At 40.8% G+C, this 20,161-nt stretch overlaps 2 protein-coding genes across 2 annotated transcripts in view; one reads left to right on the forward strand and one right to left on the reverse strand.

Annotated features, from left to right (window-relative positions):
• LOC145981249 (secretin receptor-like) overlaps positions 1–20,161 on the forward strand; it is a 645,142-nt gene that overhangs the window by 387,101 nt on the left and 237,880 nt on the right. The gene's annotated exons all lie outside the window — the stretch shown is intronic.
• On the reverse strand, positions 2,545–3,294 carry LOC145981434 (histone-lysine N-methyltransferase SETMAR-like). The gene has a single exon (XM_083114667.1). It carries the CDS (start codon positions 3,292–3,294, stop codon positions 2,545–2,547), a length of 750 nt encoding a protein of 249 aa, XP_082970793.1.

The raw sequence follows: 20,161 nt of genomic DNA on the forward strand, positions 1-20,161 counted from the left end.
TCAAGGGTTCGATTCTCGATATTGGTTTGGATCCCACTTTTTGTTTCTATTTCTGTTTGTGGTCTTTTCTTTATTTCTCTTTGTGATCTTTTGCTCCCATTTCTCTTTGTATCCTTTAGTTTCTCTTTCGCTTTGTGGTCTTTGTTTTTATTTCTCTTTGTGGTATTTTGTTTCTATTTCTCTTTGTGGTCTTTTCTTTCTATTTCTCTTTGTGATCTTTTGTTCCCATTTCTCTTTGTATCCTTTTGTTTCTATTTCTCTTTGTGATCTTTTGTTCCCATTTCTCTTTGTATCCTTTTGTTTCTCTTTCTCTTTGTGGTCTTTTGTTTCTATTTCTCTTTGTGGTCTTTTGTTTCCATTTACCAATATTCTCTATCTCTTACTTCTTTATGTTTCTCTCTTTCATCTTGTGTCTCTTTGTCTCATTTCTTCACTTTCTTCTCTCTGTGTTCTTTTGTTCTATTTCTTTACTCCTCTATCTCCTTGCGTCCTTTTGTCTTATTTTGTTTCTCATCCTCTTTGTGTCTTTTGTCGCATTTCTCTACTTCTCTTTCTCTTTGTGGTCTTTTGTTTCTATTTCTCTTTGTGTCCTTTTGTTTGCCTCTCTCCTTGTGTCTTTTTGTCTTATTTCTTAACTTCACTTTCTCTTTGTGGTCTTTTGTTTCTCTTTCTCTTTGTGTCATTTTGTTTCTCGTTCTCTTTGCGTCCTTTTATCTTATTTCTCTACTTCTCTTTCTATTTGTGCCTTTTTGCCCTATTCCCTTATTTCTCTTCTTCCTCTTTCTTTCTTTGTGCTTGTGTATACGTACGTGTGTATCTATCTTCATCTCTCCACTATTTCCTCCTTTATTTCTGTTTCTCTTATTCCCTTATTTCCAAGCTTTTCTTCGAATCTCGTTCATTTTTCTTCACTTGAAAGGGTATCGTTATTATGATAGCACGTAAACATTGAACAAGACCTTTTGATTTTCCAACCTCTTCTTTTGAAAGTTTTCTATCAACTCTGATGGACACTTTCCTAATCGGGCGATGGGGCCTTTGAAGAATATCTAGGACAAGATCCCAAGGACCCTAGCAGCAAGCATCTGGCAAACTGTCCATCGCTGTAACGCGATCGTATCTCTAATTGGTTTTCTATGTCTGTGGACATTTCCGTTTCCAGTGATGCCTATTTCTGTCCTCTCCTGAAAGGAGAAATGCGTTCCTAGGGAACTTGTGGGGACACAGGGTAAACCGGAAACACAATCATAGGAACGAGGGTAAGAATGACCAAACATTGGAGATGTTACGAATGGAATTCCTCAAGTGGGCAATTCGGGGATGCAAGGACAAAAGGACAAGCGTGGAGAATGGCTCAACGCTGTCAGTTGAAACCATTGAAACCTGTTTCAATATACGAAGCAACGTAGGAAGAAAAGTTTGTCTTCTCGCACTCAATTCAAGCTCCAGTCTCACATCTGCCTTTACGAATGGTATCGAGATAAGACGTACACTCAACGGCAATAAAAATGAAGAGCTATATCCTGAAACGCTGGCTTCCCTGCAATGTGTGTTGCCTAACTCTACGGCAATAGCAGAACATCTGATTAAAAAGTTGCTATTGAAGTTGGCTGATCGCCGTAGAATTAGGCAACACACATAACACCTTGCTGAGAAGCGAGTATTTCAGGAATTAGGTTTCCCATTTCTATTGCCGTTGACTGTACATGGTAATTTTTATACGGTAGTTTTATGGCAGCGTAAATTGACAGTTATGTCTCCATTCAACTATTTAGGGATAGTGCTGGGATGGAAAACTGCTTTAAGGAAAGCTGAATTAATTCAAACATTGTACGCTTGAACAGCTGCAATGTAAAACTATGCTAGTTTTCAAACTTTACAATTACTTTGATTGTCTGATTATGAATTTATGATTTGTAGCTATCCTGGCGACGTGATTCGAACAAGTGTTCTCGGGTTACCAGCCAGGTTAAATTGGAGTTAGCTTCCAACGTTTCGAGGGCATACATTGCTCTATCTTCAGGGAATGTAGAAATGGAGAACCAGTGTAGGTTAATAATACTGGGACCAACGGATAAAGAAAGCCACAGCCATATCACGGGAAAGCACCAATCTCAACAGGGACGTGGGACTCCAGCTCAGTCACGCCTGGAACCCACTCCTCCATAAAAACAAGACAGCAGCCAATGAGAACACCAGGATCCAGAGCGAGCCAATAGGAAGACAGAGTCCAAACTCCACCACATACGTAATAGTCATATGTATATTAACCTACAGAGGTCTCCCATTTCTACATTCCCTGAAGATGAGAGCAATGTACTAGGGTGAATCAAATATAAACGGGAATTTATTTTTCATAATTTATTGAAACAAAATACAAATACAAAACAAAGTAATTACTTTTCTACATAGCTCCCTCGAACTGAAATGCACTTTTGCCAGCGGATAGGGAGTTTGGCAATCCCTTTGTCCCAGAAAGTTCTCGGTCGTCTGTGCAGCCAGTTGCACACGAACTCTTCCACTTCTGCGTCATCCTGAAAACGCTTACCTCCGAGTGCTACTTTCAGGGGTATCACAAGGGGATAAGTCTGGACTGTATGGAGGATGTTCAAGTGGTGTCCAATGAATTTCGTCCAGTTTTCCACGTATTGCACCAACTGTGTGAGGTCTGGCGTTGTCATGAAGCAGCAGAACACTTCTGATGGGTGTACCACGTTGCTTGATCCTATAAGCAGCCTTAACACTTTCCAGGAGTTGACAATAGTAAGCAGCGTTTACTGTTCTTCTTTCATGAAGATAATCAATAAAAATGACACCTCTGAAATCCCAAAAACCTGTGGCAAGAATCTTCCCAGCTGATGCGTGGCTTTTGGCCTTGACTGGCCCAGCCTCTTCTTTTTTCCGCCAATCCTTGCTGGCTTGTTTTGACTCTGTGTAGTGGTGGACCCAAGTTTCATCACAGGTGACAAGACGGTGCAAAAATTCATTCCCTTCTCTCTCATAGCGAACCAGGAGCCTTTGAGAGATTTCCAGATTTCGAACCCTTTTCTGCTCCTCAGTGAGGAGGCGTGGGACCCACCTGGAAGCGATTTTTCTGTAGCCCAAGTTCTCATGAATGATCGTGTGAGCGCTACCATAACTTATGCCCACTGCAGATGAAATTTCACTGACTGCCAAGCGACGGTCACCTTCAATCAAGTCCTGAACAGCCTGAATGTTTTCTTGAGTGATGCTTTTTCTTGGCCGCCGTTGATGTCTTTCATTTTCCACAGTTTCCCGTCCTCCCAAAAACATGTTGTGCCATTCAGACACACGGGTCTTTGAAAGGATGGACTCACGAAACTGTGCTCGAAGTCTGGTCAAAATTTTACTTGGTTTTACCTCTTCGTTTGCAAGAATTTGATGCGTTGCGCAATGGACGGGTGTACCTCCTGCTCACTCATCGTGCTACTGACTGATGTTAAACGTTGACAAGGACTCCAGTTAAGAAACAGACTCCAGATACACCCACTATCATCACCTCAAGGCCACAGGACTCCACCACACGTTCCCTGCAAGTAAGAAATAAATTCCCGTTTATATTTGATTCACCCACGTATACCTTCGAAACGTTGGAAGCTAAGTCCAATTTAACCTGGCTGGTAACCAAAGAACATCCTGCAAGCTATTATTAACATCCTCACTGATGACGATTTCTGAGCATCAGTGGCAAACAAGACATATCACCTGCATTACATATAATGCAAATGAAATCACAAATCACAGGCTGGAACTAAACAATACCTCCAAACCCACAACATAGACGTGGCCCCTCAAACCTATCAAGAAAGTCCAAATCCAGAACTACAATACCTACAGAAAAGATCGTACTATGGCGAAACATGGAGGTCTTCCCATCCTTGCCAAGAAATGTTTTCTCTCGGAGGAAATAGAAGTTCCCAGACTTAACCACACAGAAGCACTTGGAGTTAAACTTCTAGCACCAACACAGCAACTAGTTCTCATCTCCTACTACAAGTCTCCTCCTGCACCCTTAATAGAGGCAGATGTGAAACTGCTAGAGGGCATCGGACAACAGATGGTTATTACCGGAGACCTCAACGCCAAACATCATCAATGGCACTAAGATCAACCAACCAAGTAGGTCGTTCACTGGCCCGCATCTTACCAACAACAGTCTTGGCCATCGACGCACCAGACGAGCCAACTTACTATCCTTGGAATGGTGGAACACCGGATGTGGTTCTTACTAAATCCTGCGTGCTACTAACCAGACCACATGTTACAGCGGACTTGGCATCAGATCATCTCCCAGTTCAGCATCGGGCACTACTCCATCTTACTCGAAGGCCCTCACCGGTAGAAATCAACTGGGATCAATACACCCAACTCCTAGCCAACACCATAGATCTACGGCAGGCAACACGGTCACCAGAGGACATCGACAAAGCAGTTACCGCACTCACGGTCGAAATACAACGTTCCAGCAAAATCAGCACCACTAGACATCGGCCCAATGGAGAAGACCAGCGATAAGACATCCGCCTACACCTCCTGAAAAGACTGAAGAAGTGAACCAGGCGCAAATGGCAACGGACCAAGAGTCCACATTACCGAGCTCTATGGAGACATGCGGCCGCATGCCTGAAATCCTACCTTTAACGAGATGTCACCAATCGCTGGGAACAAAAATTTCAACACCTCCAGCAAGACACAAGGAAAGTCTGGCAAGCAGTTCGAGGTTCTGTCAACGCACCGCAGCAACAGCCATCTACTGCTGTCCTCCAGATAAACCAAACGCTAGTCTTTGACCCACAGCAGCAGGATGAACACATAGTCACGCACTGGGAGCAGCGGTTTAGACGAACCACAGGACCAGAATTTCACCCAACAAGTCACCACGGACACAGCCTCCTACAAGTACCAAACAACCTAGAAATCTGCCTCGACTCAACACTCCTCGGGAAGTCCGGCGCATCCTTAGACAAGTGTCCAATTACAAGGCTTCCGGACTTGACGACATCAAACCACTTCACCTTAAGAAGAAGCCAAGGAAGGGACTGGTCTTGATAACCAGAATTGTCATTGCCATACTCAGCACGACATACTTCCTTGAACAATGGAAAACGTCGAAGATCTGCAGCATCCTGAAACCAGGGAAGAACCCACGACAACCGAAGAGCTACAGACCTATTAGTTTGCTATCCCACCTTAGCAAAGCCAGAGAAAGAGTACTCCTTTGCAGACTACAGCCTCTGACCAAAGACCTCCAGCTCATACCACAATTCCAATATGGCTTTCGTCCTGTACTGAGCACGACCACACAACTGACCAGAGTTACTAACTTCCTCACCACTCAGTAAAGCCACCGGAAGCAAGTGATATTGAAGGAGCATTTGGCAGAGTATGGACTCAGGGACTACTCTGGAAGCTGCAACAAACACCGATACCGGACTGCTATATACATCTCCTGCAAAGTTACCTAGATGACAGATCCTTTGTCACCAGTTTCAACGAAGCAGTGACACTCACTTGACCAATGCATGCTGGGGTCCCACACGGTTCAACACTTGGACCCATTCTATACTCGCTCTATACAGCAGACGCACCAGTAGAACCTGCATGCCATCTAGGCAGACGACGCAATATACTTCGCCTCCCGCAGAACAGTCATATGGAGCTGTAAAGCTCTGAACAAACAGCTCCAAAAGTTGGGATCATGGTCGACCAAGTGGCGCATAAAAATTAACAACACCAAGAACATGGCAGTACACTTCCAGACATCAAGATATCACGAGCCACCTGCACTCACCTTCAACGACCAATCCCGTTTGTGGACTCGGCCAAATATCTCGGGCTCACCCTCGACCACAATATCATGTTCAGGTGCCATGTGGATGTCATCACCACCAAAGGATGACAGAGACTTGCAGGCCTTTATAGAATCTTCCGAAACCTGGGTTTATCCATGGACACCAGACTTCAAATCTACAAGTCGATGATACGACCTCTACTTCTCTACGCCTGGAACAGCCAACGAATATTAAAAGACTCGAGATCGTTCAAAACAAAGCTGCACGCCTGATCAGCGGCCACTCCAGACGAACATCCAACCTGCAAATTCATGAAGACCTGGAATCAGACTCGTTATCAACGCTAATTATCAGGGAGATAAGGAAATTCTGGAGGATGATCCAGACACAGGAAAATCCCACCATCGGGGAGATTGGCAGAACGCCATTAGGCAGACACATCACCAGGACACTCGATAGCACTAGACCCTACGGACATAGCAGAAAACTTCACGACACATCGGCCCACCTTCGGACCTCAACTAAGGAACCACTAAGACACCAAAGCAGATCTTAAACTCCTTGCGACAGTTGCAGGAGTAACTGACACAGAAGATATCCAAACACGCCATTACTTCAATGAACTAATCATCGCATTTAGGGGCTAGGCCATACGGCGACACTCCACTGCAACAAACGTCAATATACAAGGGTTGGATAAAAAGTAATGGCAAGACTGCTGTCCCGTGAAAGGGGCGAGTCACAGCGCCACAAGCGTTTCGTGGCTGATAAAGGAATGTCAGACGAGGAAGTATAGTGAGTGGGAGCGATTGTATGTTATTCAGTCAAAAACAGCAGTGCTCTGAAGCAGAGGACGAGAGTGCAAGCGCCCTAACAATATGTTTAGGCAAGAAGAACAACGTCTCTCAGGCAGACGGTCAACGCAGCCTACTACTGCACCTTCTTGCAACACCACCTTCGTCTCGCATTAAGAAGGAAGCGACGGCACGGTGTCCCATCATCCTGCTTGACAATGCAAAGTGTCACACTGCGAACACTGTGACGGCGCTCCTGCATAACTGGTATTAGGAGGTACTGGAACATCCGCCGTATTCACCGGTATGAGACCGTGTGATTACGACCTTTTTGCCAAAATGAAGGAACCACTGGGCGGGAAGCACTACGACACGCGCGAAGCCATCATACGTGCTATAGGACGGTCACTGCGGGACATCGACAGAGATGGACTCGCTGACGGTGTACGACGCCTTCCATACGTGTGGCAGAAGGTCGTAGAGATGGGGGGGGGGGGCGATTACATTGAAGGAATGTAACACGTGCTCCTCTGCCAATACAGTCAAGTAGCAATTATACCAGTGTTGCCATTACTTTTTATCCAACCCTTGTATATGAAAGATAAAAGCACTTGTTCGAATTATGAATTTGATTATTGTATTATTTAATAGTTGATAAGTGTTTCAGCTGCAGGAGATACTGATCATCATTTAATGAACAACTGATAATACAGTTTTCATGTTATAGCTCCCCAAACTACAAAAGCCAAGATAAAACGTGGATGTTTTGAACTTGAATTTATGCATACAAGATATGTATTCGTGTAAAAATCCACTATGACTTTCAGTTCATATTGGGCGACATCTATTGCCACATTTAGTTCAAATATAATTTCGCTACAGACAACGAATACAAGCCACAAACCCCAACCATACTTCACGCGGAGTGATACATTGATTTACACACTGTTTAGTGAGAAGTTAATTCCCTCACTTACTTGATTAAACAACACTGCAGTCGTACGTGCAACAATTTTTTGAGCGTTTCCTATGTTCATAATTCTATTAGGTATGCACAAAATAATGTATTCAAGCCATACACTCTATCTCTGGAATTTGTGGAGCAAGGCCGCGCAAAACGGTAGAAAAGGGGAGAAATCGAGTGGGCAGAGCAAAGCAGTGCGAGATGCTGAAAACGGTTGCTAGCTGCAGCCGTGTTTTCCCCTCACTTCCAGTCTCGCGTGTGCATTGGTGGTGCCATCTCTTGTCACTACTTGCGCCAAGGACATATTTAGAGCGGCTGTCCAGGTGGGACGGATTCCCCCTCCGAAAAACTTTCCAAGTACTAAAATTAAATAATGAAAATATACTTGTTTAGCATTTTTTAAATTTAATCGAGAATCATGGGGCTTTGAATGACAGTGCAAGAGATTTATGCGCACTACTACAATATTATGCACAAAATGTTAATCAGGAACTTCACTTTTCGTCAACTGGATCTAACATACCTTTTTGTTCTTGAATAAATATTGAATTCTTCATCTATTTGACATTAATTTCCTTGGCAGGCAGTTGTTTTTGTACACGCTAGATAATGAATATCTGCTGTTATATTTCTATTCTTAAACGATATTAATTAATTTACATATTAATATTATTTTAATATAATTTAAAATTATTTAATTTAAACATTATTATTATTATTGAAACACTCGGTTCGGACCACCCTAAATATATTTCTTGTTTAGTGCTCGACTTGTTTTCGTTCGCCTATTTGTATAAACAATGACTAGCACCAGCAGCGTATATTCTAGGCTAGCTAAGCTATCTGCGAAGCCTGAAGTCTAGAGAATAAAATTCAAAAATCGATCAGACATTGTAAATATTATTATTCATATCAGTGAGATGATGATCCTGATTCTGAAGTTGGCAACCTGATTTCGTATGAGTTGGCAACCTGATTTCCTATGAGTTGGCAACCTGATTTCCTATGGGTTGGCTACCTGATTTCTTATGGGTTGGCAACCTGATTTCTTATGAGTTGGCAACCTGATTTCTTATGGGTTGGCAACCTGATTTCTTATGAGTTGGCAACCTGATTTCTTATGAGTTGGCTACCTGATTTCTTATGGGTTGGCAACCTGATTTCTTATGGGTTGGCAACCTGATTTCTTATGAGTTGGCAACCTGATTTCCTATGGGTTGGCTACCTGATTTCTTATGAGTTGGCAACCTGATTTCTTATGGGTTGGCAACCTGATTTCTTATGAGTTGGCAACCTGATTTCTTGTGGGTTGGCAACCTCATTTCTTATGAGTTGGCAACCTGAATTCTTAGGAGTTGGTCATTTTTTTGTATTCATAGCCTAGGACCACGTGACATAGTGAGATATCCCAGATCTTGTACCCAATATACGCCACTGTCTAGCACATAAAATTGCCGCACCTATCGAATCCTTTATCCATGACTTGCTCGTGCTGCCGCCAACGGCAGGGGACGGAACCTTAATTCAACACCGTTCGAACACCAGGAACGTGATCTGAAGCAACGGAACGGTAGGAAAGTGGGTGGAATGTCTTGAAAGGTGCCACTCTTCTTCCTCTTTTTTGCACACAAACTCTTGCCGGAACGAAGTTTACCAACAAGCACCTCTCAGAAGAGAGGAACGGGAGGAAAAAACCGATAGATGCAATATGAGGGAACTTTTTCTTTCATCTTTCCGCCACCGAAACAGGAAACGCTATCGTCGATCCATAACAAGGAAAAGCGTTGGAAACATCGCTCCAAGGCGCTTGTCCCGAACGCCGTGGCACAGATGACAGGCTGTCATCTAAAATTGGATCTTCCAGTGCGTGACTTTCCTATATTTGCCGTTGGATCTGCAGGCACTGCTAAGACTACATGTACCTGCCTTTCTTATTCGCAGTAATTGGAAGGGGGCGACTTCTATTTTAACACAGGATGCGCTTTATATAATTCTATCCGCGTCCTCTTTCTCGCAAACAGAAACATTATCTCTGTTACATGGTTTAGTTGCGTTTATACCCCTGCACTCAGGGGGAGCATGGACGTCCGCAGGATTTTTTCCAGGGAGGGGCAAGGAAGGTATTTTTTCCTGGGGGGGCAAACAAGTCACATTTTCCCCCCAAAAGAGTGTAGTTCCCTAAAAAAACATGGCTTAAATTTGAATTTATGGTGTTAATGCAATAATTAACACATGAGGGGGAGGTGTAGAATGACCGCGAATCGGAATAACCGCGAACGAATAAGCGCGAAAGGTTTAACCGCGAAATGGAATTACAGCGAAACGGATTAACCGAAAAAAAACACTCTCGTGCTTAATTCCTTCCGCGGTTGTTCTGGCGGCCCTCACGTAGTACACCCTGCAGGCATTCTTGCAGGTTAACGGGGATCTGGCGACAGAACGTACAACCAGTATAATCCCTTGTGAGTTTTGTGTTATCATCTGCTTGTAATTGTTCATTAATTTAATTTTATCACCATCCATCCACATCGTTGCGATTTCCTGAAAAGCCTCAGGAGAAAGAACGTAAAACGAACTCAATACGAGCAATGAAGTCGTCGCGATCGAAGGGTCCTGGGTTCGATACCCGGTGGAGGCATATAGTGGTTCAGATTTCACTTCAAACTGAAGCTAAAGTGGACTTGAATCAACAATTCAAAATCCTAACTGATATCCGTGAACCAGACCAGCATATATAGAATCAATAACCAAGTTTCGCCGTATATAGAAGTCAAATATGCGGACTATAACTCATGGACACCCTGTATACAAGAAAAATCCAAGTCCTGCCACCCCAAATTCTACTGCAAGTGTTGGCAACACTGACAATGCCCACACTGGAGGAAAATATGTTCCACACAATTCCTTCCCGATCCATATGCATCGTTCAAGTCCTAATATCTGGCCCCGTCTGCTCCCGGCGATCCTGTAAGGAATCAGGACACTTCATCTCCATTTTCCCGATACTCCATCCCTCAGGACAGTTTGAAACAAGTAGGACTCAGGAAAGGGCCTGTGTTTCGCAATACTTGGTGGGTTGAGGCTGAGATAGGATAAATCTAAGGGTTATCTGTAACGGAGAAAACACATGTACATCTTAAAAGTTTGGATACACAGAAAAATAAATGCATCAGCTGAAACAAGAAATGCATAAAGTTTGTAGCTCGTACATCATCGAGAAAAATGCATGAGTGTGTATAATGCATTATGTATATTATATCCTTGGAGACACTTGTCTAGTCGTGCCATCAGATAAGTGTATTAAATGTAGCACAACTGTCGACAGCTTTTCAAAAAGTATTCATAAATTTAAAACACTGACATACATACTGTCTTATTGCCTTTTACACACGTCGTACAAGAATTGCATTTACGTAATTGTTGTTTTGAGTCTACTTTATGCACATAAATGCTAATCGGGACTGGACCTACAGTTTAAAGTGGGTTTCCGAACCACTACGTGCCTCCACCGGGTATTGAACCAAGGACCACTTGATTACAAGGCGACGACGCTACCACAGTGCCATCAGGGAGGCAATGTTGTTGAAGAAAAAAAGCTTTAAAAGTTAAGGGGAAAGTTTATTCAAAGTTTGTCATATACCCTCTCAAAAGAAATTCTAATTTTGGTGATTTTCAGAAGTGTGGAATCGTTTATTTCGTAATAAAAGGTAGAATATGAAAATATAAAATGGATCTTGCATCTTACACTTTATCTTTTTTTAAATATAACACTGTTTTTCCATTGCCAACTTTCGTGAAGGAGTGGGTAGCACAGCACGATATGACGCCATAGGTTCGGGTTCGAATCCCATCCTGGGTGTGGGTGTTTGTGAGCGTTCCATCATCAATTGCATCATATCATCACTCATCCTCATCTTCGCGATTTAGCCAAGAGCGGCAGAAAAGCGAAGTAAAATAAGCCAAATCAATCTATTCTGTTCGAATGCTAACCTATTGAACTTAACAATAAAATACGTTTACTGTTTTTTATTGTACCCTGACACCAGTTTCACCCCACCTCCCCTCCCAGGCCCCATGATGCAACTTTTGTGCCCAGCATATTAAAGAAACGGGCAACTCCTTCCTAAATACTCCCCAATTCGAACACACCATCAATTCCACAATGGCCACACTTTCTGGAGTTTGAGAGAAAGTACTTTCCATGTTTTAACTGGGAAACCGTCTGTCCAACTCCGGCCACAGCATGCGTCCATTTACACGGAACACGGTCAGACAAAATCTACTGCAATTCCTAGAAACCGCAGAGGAAATTGCAGACCTCCCTCCCTTCCCACACTTTCTGTTTACGCGCATGTTGACGCGTTGCTAATGTGGAGAGCTACTGGAAAACTCCACAGTCGATAACTGGGAAACTGGTTGAGTTGAAGAGACGATCTTTCTGTTTCGTTTCATTAAAGTTTTTTTTTCAAAAGTCACCCACCACAAGCATACTATGTTTTAAGTATGATGTATGAGTCTGTAATTATCTACCCCGTTTGAGCTTAATGGCGTTGATGAGGGTTAATGGCGATTATGTGAAATGGATTTAATCAACAAACACGAAGCAAGGACATTTCTTGGGGCCTTGAGTAAATTACTCCGTCTTCAAAAGTAACTGCATTTCAGATTCAGTTGGTCATCTTCAAAAGTAACTGTTTTGCACTTTCAGTTAGCGGTTTCCTGAAATTTCTGCGTTCCAGTTTCCTTTGGTCATATTCGAAAGTATCTGCGCTTTGTGTCAGTTGGTCGTCTTCAAAAGTAACTGCACTTTGTTTCATTTGGCTGTCTTCAAAAGTAACTGCGTTTTGTTTCAGTTGGTCGTCTTCAAAAGCAACTGTGCTTTGTTTCAGTTGGTCGTCTTCAAAAGTAACTGCTCTTTGTTTCAGTTGGTCGTCTTCAAAAGTAACTGCGTTTTGTTTCAGTTGGTCGTCTTAAAAGCAAGTGCACTTTTTCAGTTGGTTGTCTTCAAAAGTGACTTCACTGTGTGTCAGTTGGTCCTCTTCAAAAGTAGTTTCATAGAGATCCAGTTGCTCGTCTTCAAAAGTAACCGCACTTTGTTTTATTTGGTTGTCTTCAAAAGTAACTGTGCTTTGTTTCAGTTGGTCGTCTTCAAAAGCAACTGTGCTTTGTTTTAGTTGGTCGTCTTCAAAAGTAACTGCTCTTTGTTTCAGTTGGTCGTCTTCAAAAGTAACTGCGTTTTGTTTCAGTTGGTCGTCTTAAAAGCAAGTGCACTTTTTCAGTTGGTTGTCTTCAAAAGTGACTTCACTGTGTGTCAGTTGGTCCTCTTCAAAAGTAGTTTCATAGAGATCCAGTTGCTCGTCTTCAAAAGTAACCGCACTTTGTTTTATTTGGTTGTCTTCAAAAGTAACTGCTCTTTGTTTCAGTTGGTCGTCTTCAAAAGCAAGTGCACTTTTTCAGTTGGTTGTCTTCAAAAGTAACTTCACTGTGTGTCAGTTGGTCCTCTTCAAAAGTAGTTTCGTAGAGATCCAGTTGCTCGTCTTCAAAAGAAACGACATTGAAGTTTCATTTGATCTGTTTCAAAAGCAACTGCGTTTTGTTTCAGTTGGTCGTCTTCAAAAGTAACTGTGCTTGATTTAAGTTGGTCATCTTCAAAAGCAAGTGCGATTGTTTAAGTTGGTCGTCTTCAAAAGTAATTGTGCTTTGCTTCAGCGTGTTGTCTTCAAAAGTTACTTCACTTTTTCAGTTGGTTGTCCTCAAATGTACCTGCGCTATTTGCAGTTGGTCGTTTTCAAAAGTAACGACATCGTTAGTTACTTTATGGCTGACTGCGAAAGCAATTCTTTCGTAGTTTCAATTGCTCGTTTTCAAAAGTAGCTACTTGACAGTTTCAGCTAATCGTCTTTAAAAGTAACAGGTTTGCAGGAACAGTTACTGAATCATAAGTAACCGTTACATCCAATGGCGCTGTTGGAAGAACTCGTTTCGTCAACCAGGACAGAAATTAAAAATTCAACCCTACAGAAAGAGAGGGTTGTCCACAAGAAAAAAATTGGAATAGTTGGGCGAAATCAGCTTTGCGAGAATCGTTTACAAGCTTAGCAGAGTTCTTGTCGGTTCAAATTTTCACCACGGCATCCAGAGTTAATTGTATTCGCCGGTCTTCCTCTGTGGTTCCATCTGACGAGGATGCGTGCAAGAACAATTGAAAATCGTCCACAATGGGTAGACAAATGCGAAGCGGAAGGAGCTAGTTAATCTTGTAGAATTTCCTACCGGAGGTGGAAATTCTGTTCTCTTATGAGGCAAAATATCGCCAAGGGGATGTTCTTCATAAATACTCTTAAGCAGCAGAGTCGTATTATAAATATATCAATGTGGAGTATGTTCCCTATTTTGTTGCTATATTACAGACGATGTTCTGGTGAGGAAAAAGTATGCTGGGCGAAAAGAAACGACATTGTAGTTTCATTTGATCTATTTCAAAAGTTACTGCGCTTTTTTCAGTTGGTTGTCTTCAAAAGTAACTGCACTTTGTTTCATTTGGTTGTCTTCAAAAGAAACTGTGCTTTGTTGCAGTTGGTCGTCTTCAAAAGTAACTGTGCTTTATTTCAGTTGGTCGTCATCAAAAGTAACTTCCCTTTGTTTCAGTTGGTCGTCTTCAAGAAAAGTAACGGCACTTTGTTTCAGTTGGTCGTCTTCAAAAGTAACTGCGCTTTGTTTCAGTTGGTTGTCGTCAAAAATTACTGCTCTTTGTTTCAGTTTGTTGTCTTCCAAAGTAACTACGCTTTGTTTCAGTTGGTCGTCTTCAAAAGTAACTGCACTTTGTTTCATTTGGTTGTCTTCAAAAGTAACGGCACTTTCTTTCAGTTGGTCGTCTTCAAAAGTAACTGTGCTTTATTTCAGTTGGTCGTCGTCAAAAGTAACTTCGCTTTGTTTCAGTTGGTCGTCTTCCAAAGTAACTATGCTTTGTTTCAGTTGGTCTTCTTCAAAAGTAACTGCACTTTGTTTCATTTGGTTGTCTTCAAAAGTAACTGCGTTTTGTTTCAGTTGGTCGTCTTCAAAAGCAACTGTGCTTTGTTTCAGTTGGTCGTCTTCAAAAGTAACTGCTCTTTGTTTCAGTTGGTCGTCTTCAAAAGTAACTGCGTTTTGTTTCAGTTGGTCGTCTTAAAAGCAAGTGCACTTTTTCAGTTGGTTGTCTTCAAAAGTGACTTCACTGTGTGTCAGTTGGTCCTCTTCAAAAGTAGTTTCATAGAGATCCAGTTGCTCGTCTTCAAAAGTAACCGCACTTTGTTTTATTTGGTTGTCTTCAAAAGTAACTGTGCTTTGTTTCAGTTGGTCGTCTTCAAAAGCAACTGTGCTTTGTTTTAGTTGGTCGTCTTCAAAAGTAACTGCTCTTTGTTTCAGTTGGTCGTCTTCAAAAGTAACTGCGTTTTGTTTCAGTTGGTCGTCTTAAAAGCAAGTGCACTTTTTCAGTTGGTTGTCTTCAAAAGTGACTTCACTGTGTGTCAGTTGGTCCTCTTCAAAAGTAGTTTCATAGAGATCCAGTTGCTCGTCTTCAAAAGTAACCGCACTTTGTTTTATTTGGTTGTCTTCAAAAGTAACTGCTCTTTGTTTCAGTTGGTCGTCTTCAAAAGCAAGTGCACTTTTTCAGTTGGTTGTCTTCAAAAGTAACTTCACTGTGTGTCAGTTGGTCCTCTTCAAAAGTAGTTTCGTAGAGATCCAGTTGCTCGTCTTCAAAAGAAACGACATTGAAGTTTCATTTGATCTGTTTCAAAAGCAACTGCGTTTTGTTTCAGTTGGTCGTCTTCAAAAGTAACTGTGCTTGATTTAAGTTGGTCATCTTCAAAAGCAAGTGCGATTGTTTAAGTTGGTCGTCTTCAAAAGTAATTGTGCTTTGCTTCAGCGTGTTGTCTTCAAAAGTTACTTCACTTTTTCAGTTGGTTGTCCTCAAATGTACCTGCGCTATTTGCAGTTGGTCGTTTTCAAAAGTAACGACATCGTTAGTTACTTTATGGCTGACTGCGAAAGCAATTCTTTCGTAGTTTCAATTGCTCGTTTTCAAAAGTAGCTACTTGACAGTTTCAGCTAATCGTCTTTAAAAGTAACAGGTTTGCAGGAACAGTTACTGAATCATAAGTAACCGTTACATCCAATGGCGCTGTTGGAAGAACTCGTTTCGTCAACCAGGACAGAAATTAAAAATTCAACCCTACAGAAAGAGAGGGTTGTCCACAAGAAAAAAATTGGAATAGTTGGGCGAAATCAGCTTTGCGAGAATCGTTTACAAGCTTAGCAGAGTTCTTGTCGGTTCAAATTTTCACCACGGCATCCAGAGTTAATTGTATTCGCCGGTCTTCCTCTGTGGTTCCATCTGACGAGGATGCGTGCAAGAACAATTGAAAATCGTCCACAATGGGTAGACAAATGCGAAGCGGAAGGAGCTAGTTAATCTTGTAGAATTTCCTACCGGAGGTGGAAATTCTGTTCTCTTATGAGGCAAAATATCGCCAAGGGGATGTTCTTCATAAATACTCTTAAGCAGCAGAGTCGTATTATAAATATATCAATGTGGAGTATGTTCCCTATTTTGTTGCTATATTACAGACGATGTTCTGGTGAGGAAAAAGTATGCTGGGCGAAAAGAAACGACATTGTAGTTTCATTTGATCTATTTCAAAAGTTACTGCGCTTTTTTCAGTTGGTTGTCTTCAAAAGTAACTGCACTTTGTTTCATTTGGTTGTCTTCAAAAGTAACTTCCCTTTGTTTCAGTTGGTCGTCTTCAAAAGTAACTGCACTTTGTTTCATTTGGTTGTCTTCAAAAGTAACGGCACTTTCTTTCAGTTGGTCGTCTTCAAAAGTAACTGTGCTTTATTTCAGTTGGTCGTCGTCAAAAGTAACTTCGCTTTGTTTCAGTTGGTCGTCTTCCAAAGTAACTATGCTTTGTTTCAGTTGGTCTTCTTCAAAAGTAACTGCACTTTGTTTCATTTGGTTGTCTTCAAAAGTAACGGCACTTTGTTTCAGTTGGTCGTCTTCAAAAGTAACTGCGCTTTGTTTCAGTTGGTTGTCGTCAAAAATTACTGCTCTTTGTTTCAGTTTGTTGTCTTCCAAAGTAACTACGCCTTGGTTCAGTTGGTCGTCTTCAAAACTAACTGCACTTTGTTTCAGTTGGTCGTCTTCAAAAGTAACTGTGCTTTATTTCAGTTGGTCGTCGTCAAAAGTAACTTCGCTTTGTTTCAGTTTGTTGTCTTCCAAAGTAACTACGCTTTGTTTCAGTTGGTCGTCTTCAAAAGTAACTGCACTTTGTTTCATTTGGTCGTCTTCAAAATAAAATGTGCTTTGTTTCAGTTGGTCGTCTTCAAAAGTAACTGTGCTTTATTTCAGTTGGTCGTCGTCAAAAGTAACTTCGCTTTGTTTCAGTTGGTTGTCTTCAAAAGTAACGGCACTTTATTGCAGTTGGTCGTCTTCAAAAGTAACTGCGCTTTGTTTCAGTTGGTTGTCGTCAAAAATTACTGCTCTTTGTTTCAGTTTGTTGTCTTCCAAAGTAACTTCGCTTTGTTTCAGTTGGTCGTCTTCAAAAGTAACTGCACTTTGTTTCATTTGGTTGTCTTCAAAAGTAACGGCACTTTGTTTCAGTTGGTCGTCTTCAAAAGTAACTGCGCTTTGTTTCAGTTGGTTGTCGTCAAAAATTACTGCTCTTTGTTTCAGTTTGTTGTCTTTCAAAGTAACTACGCTTTGTTTCAGTGGGTCGTCTTCAAGAAAAGTAACTGCACTTTGTTTCAGTTGGTCGTCTTCAAAAGTAACTGCGCTTTATTTCAGTTGGTTGTCGTCAAAAATTACTGCTCTTTGTTTCAGTTTGTTGTCTTCAAAAGTAACTTCACTTTGTTTCAGTTGGTCGTCTTCAAAAGTAACTGTGCTTTATTTCAGTTGGTCGTCGTCAAAAGTAACTTCGCTTTGTTTCAGTTTGTTGTCTTCCAAAGTAACTACGCTTTGTTTCAGTTGGTCGTCTTCAAAAGTAACTGCACTTTGTTTCATTTGGTTGTCTTCAAAAGTAACGGCACTTTGTTTCAGTTGGTCGTCTTCAAAAGTAACTGCGCTTTGTTTCAGTTGGTTGTCGTCAAAAATTACTGCTCTTTGTTTCAGTTTGTTGTCTTCCAAAGTAACTACGCTTTGTTTCAGTTGGTCGTCTTCAAAAGTAACTGTGCTTTATTTCAGTTGGTCGTCGTTAAAAGTAACTTCGCTTTGTTTCAGTTGGTCGTCTTCAAAAGTAACGGCACTTTGTTTCAGTTGGTCGTCTTCAAAAGTAACTGCGCTTTGTTTCAGTTGGTCGTCGTCAAAAGTAACTGCGGTTTGTTTCATTTGGTTGTCTTCAAACGTAACGGCACTTTGTTTCAGTTGGTCGTCTTCAAAAGTAACTGTGCTTTATTTCAGTTGGTCGTCGTCAAAAGTAACTTCGCTTTGTTTCAGTTTGTTGTCTTCCAAAGTAACTACGCTTTGTTTCAGTTGGTCGTCTTCAAAAGTAACTGCACTTTGTTTCATTTGGTTGTCTTCAAAAGTAACGGCACTTTGTTTCAGTTGGTCGTCTTCAAAAGTAACTGCGCTTTGTTTCAGTTGGTTGTCGTCAAAAGTAACTGCACTTTGTTTCATTTGGTTGTCTTCAAAAGTAACGGCACTTTGTTTCAGTTGGTCGTCTTCAAAAGTAACTGCGCTTTGTTTCAGTTGGTCGTCTTCAAATGTAATGCTCCTTGTTTCAGTTGGTTGTCTCTTCCGTGGACATAGCAAGGACAGTGATGCCAAATATGAGTTTTTCATTTAAAAAATGAAGCTTAACACATGTTACTTGATTTGAAAATATCAACTTGAGATTGTTTTCCCATATCTCAATCCATTTTAATCCCTAGTTTACCGGTGTCTTATGAGAAACTTATTACCTTAAGGGATTAGAGACACACACATTTTTTTATCACTAAAATTAAAGAAAGCATTTTGTTATTGAGCCACTGATTCCTTGCAGTTACATAATAATTATAATAGTCACGAAATTTACAACCATTAATAAAAAACAAGAACAAGTTATTCCGTGAGTCTCACAAACATATTTTCGGATTCACTAAACCTAAAAAAATGTTGAATGAGTGCTCTTTTTTATTGTTTATATACGTGCAGTTATATAGTAATTGTAATAATTACAATTACCAATCAATTGAACACTATTAAAGTCTTGAGGATAGTTAAGTTGGAATTTACATCCCAAGATGTTAGGCTCACCACTTGAATTTTTCTCCTATGTAGTTACCTTTATGATTTTATGAACAAAAGTAATACAGAAACATTGTAACTAATTTTCTTTGTCTTTTTGTAAAATAATCACAGTTGAAGCTAGGGTATTCATTGCTTTGCCACTAGTGTATTACATCTTTCACGAGTTTCGTGACCTTGACACTAGTCTATCTTCCTTTCTTTTATCCAATTTCTAATTCGTTCATTAGTTTCCGTGACTATCACTAGATGACGTTACTATCTTGTACTTCATTTTAACTTAATTTATGACTGTCTTTACCTTGAAATTAGATCTTCTCCCTCTCCACAATTTCACTTCTAATTTCTTCATGAGTTTTCATGATCGTGATACTAAATTATTTCCTATCTTCTATCCGATCTCCATGTGTTTCATGATAAACTCATGAGATTACCTTCCTTATCTAGCTACCACTTGGTTATTTAATTTTAAGGGTAGTTGGAGATCGGTTAGTGCATTTAACTCTCCAGCCTAACTATTGCCTATTTTTGTGGGATCAGGAAAAGGTTTATTATACATTTGCCTTGACTTATCTCACCAATTAGGTGCTGGTGCCTGCCCCGAGTTGATATTTTCCTGGAGATGAGGCCTGCTAGAGAAAAGGTTTATTATCCACTTGGATATTTAGTTCCATTTTGTCCCTCTTTTTACTTTAGACATGGAGATTTTCATGGCCGTTGTTTGATTTGGTGATTCTAAGTCCACTTTATGCACAGTAAGGCTAATCGGGACTGGATCCGAACCACTATGTGCCTCCATCGGGTATCGATCCCTTGATTACATAATGGCTAGAGCCAGGATTTCTATGTAATTACATATTCCATTCCTTTCTAGATACGTACCTTGAGCACGAAAATGTCAACGAATTATGTAACTGACATTATTTTGCATACGTTTTATGTTACATATTTTTACATATTTGCCATATTACATATTTTACATATTTGCTAATTTACTTTACATAAAACAATATATTTCGGTATTTTTTTCTATTTTGATCCTATTTCCTATATTTTCAATTCTGAAACATGAGGAAGAAAATGTACAGGCTCAAGAAAAAAAAGAACAAGGAAAAAAAACAAAAAAAAAATACTGGAACTGTCATTTATTGGAAGATGCTGGAATGTCTCCCCCCTTTTCTGATTACAAATTTTCGTTTCGCTTTTAGCTTTAGGCAAAGCACCTAGAAACTTGGCATCGGTGAACAAGAAAGCTACTTTCCTGTACATAGCGAGTTACACAATATCATCCCTTGTACAAAAGTACAAAAGGAGCTATGTATTTTCATTCCAT

Source organism: Lepisma saccharinum, chromosome 29 (assembly GCF_977018435.1).
Source record: "Lepisma saccharinum chromosome 29, izLepSacc3.1, whole genome shotgun sequence".
NCBI classification, from domain to species: domain Eukaryota; kingdom Metazoa; phylum Arthropoda; class Insecta; order Zygentoma; family Lepismatidae; genus Lepisma; species Lepisma saccharinum.